Raw genomic sequence first — 1,644 nt, 5'->3', positions numbered from 1 at the left:
CAATAAAAACTTTTTATTTTTATTATCCAGTAGAACTTTTTATTAAAAAGTTCTACTGGATTCACTTTGTATTCACAAAGGTAGGCAGCATCTTGACAAAGCCATGATGGCAATTATTTTACATTATTATGGTATCGGTATCGGCCGATACTGTACAGCCAGGTATCGGGTATTGGGGCCAATAATGGCATCGGCGCAACACTAGTAAAAACTCCCCCTTCAGCCCCGCTCTGCCCAAAACATCCTCTAAGGTGGGAAACATTTCCAATGATCCCCGCTCCACACGTGCACCCCACAGTTCCAACTTTGTCCTAAATCCATATTTATTTTTTCCCTCGCACCGCGCCTCCCTTAGGGTGCTCTGGCACCCCCTAGGGGAGGCGCGCCTCACACTTTGAAAACCGCCGGCTTAGAGGACCCCAGCATCCCGTCATCAGCCATGACAGCAATGCCATCATGGACAGAACCAGGGTCCTGATCCACAAGGAGGAGGCTCCAAGGGTCAGATGGGGATCAGGTACAGCAGCAGATCATTGATGGTGTATGAAATGTGGGAAACGCTTTCTAGCCCTTCTCACTCCATGTCAATGGGGTTAGGATCCAGAATTATTTCCCAGGTAATGCAGGAGCCTGTTGTTATGGAACGGTCGCTGTGGACTTCTGTTATTTTATACTCAGCCATAAGAGGGAAGAACTGAGCACCATTAAACCGTTTGATCTGTGGCGGTTTCTCCATACGCAAGACTTACGTTATCTTTCTCTGGGTTGCAAACCTTCACCCACAGGATGTGATCCAGCAGCCAGTCGATGGGTTTATCCTTGTGAAACATGAGGAAGAATTCCACGATCATTGGAAGGTCGCTGGTCTTAAACATCTTCCCTGGAAAACACAAACACAGAAGCTAAGGCCCAAGCTAAGCCTAGCCTAAGAAAGGAGATGTCCTGCAAACGCACCAATGAATCCCAGCTGGGAGAACTCCAGGTAGAGCCATTCGCTGGGAGCTGCTTGGGTGACAAACGCCTTCATGTCGCTATAGTAACCAGTCTTTGCAACCACATCGTCCTCCAGCTGGAAAACACACGGATGTTCAGAGTTATTAGAACTGAGAACCAGAGCATGACAGGGCATGAACTGATGAAGGCTGAGGAAAACATCAGAGTTCTATTCTCTGTCCTAAAGGGTTAATAAAATAATAAACACATTGAAAGAATAAAGCTGTACTGCAGATTTATCATTCAGAAAGGCCATTTCTCAACCTGTGTACTTGTGCGTTCTCATGTCATCAGCCTCAGCCCTAGTACTGTTCCAATTCACTAGAACAGCAGAAAGAGAATGGACATTTTTTTTCGAGCTTCACTATATGGACCATTTACTGATTTAGTGCATAATTTAAAAAAAGTTCTGATGCCTGTCTGCAGCAGCCGGGGCTAACGTTAGCCGGTCTGCAGGACCCGGGGCTAACGTCAGTTGGTTTGCAGAAGCAGGAGCTAACGTCAGCCCGTCTGCATCAGCCGGGGCTAACATCACTGTGTCTGCATCAGGTGGGGCTAACGTCACTGCGTCTGCAGCAGCTGTAACGTCACTGCGTCTGCAGCAGCTGTAACGTCACTGCGTCTGCAGCAGCTGTAACGTCACTGCGTCTG

The 1,644-nt window shown here is 47.6% G+C and overlaps 1 protein-coding gene across 1 annotated transcript in view; it reads right to left on the bottom strand.

Moving 5' to 3' along the window:
- The window catches only part of mgat4d (MGAT4 family member D), a 21,377-nt gene that overhangs the window by 1,490 nt on the left and 18,243 nt on the right, over positions 1-1,644 (bottom strand). The window contains exons 8-9 of the mRNA XM_015396379.1: positions 955-1,069; positions 750-880 (exon numbers count right to left, since the gene is read on the bottom strand). Coding sequence (XP_015251865.1) covers positions 750-880; positions 955-1,069 — 246 coding nt within the window. The remainder of the gene's footprint in view (positions 1-749; positions 881-954; positions 1,070-1,644) is intronic.

Source organism: Cyprinodon variegatus, unplaced genomic scaffold, assembly GCF_000732505.1.
Source record: "Cyprinodon variegatus isolate N-32 unplaced genomic scaffold, C_variegatus-1.0 Scaffold793, whole genome shotgun sequence".
In the NCBI taxonomy this organism is placed as follows: Eukaryota; Metazoa; Chordata; class Actinopteri; order Cyprinodontiformes; family Cyprinodontidae; genus Cyprinodon; species Cyprinodon variegatus.
This window is presented reverse-complemented; position numbering and strand designations above follow the sequence as displayed.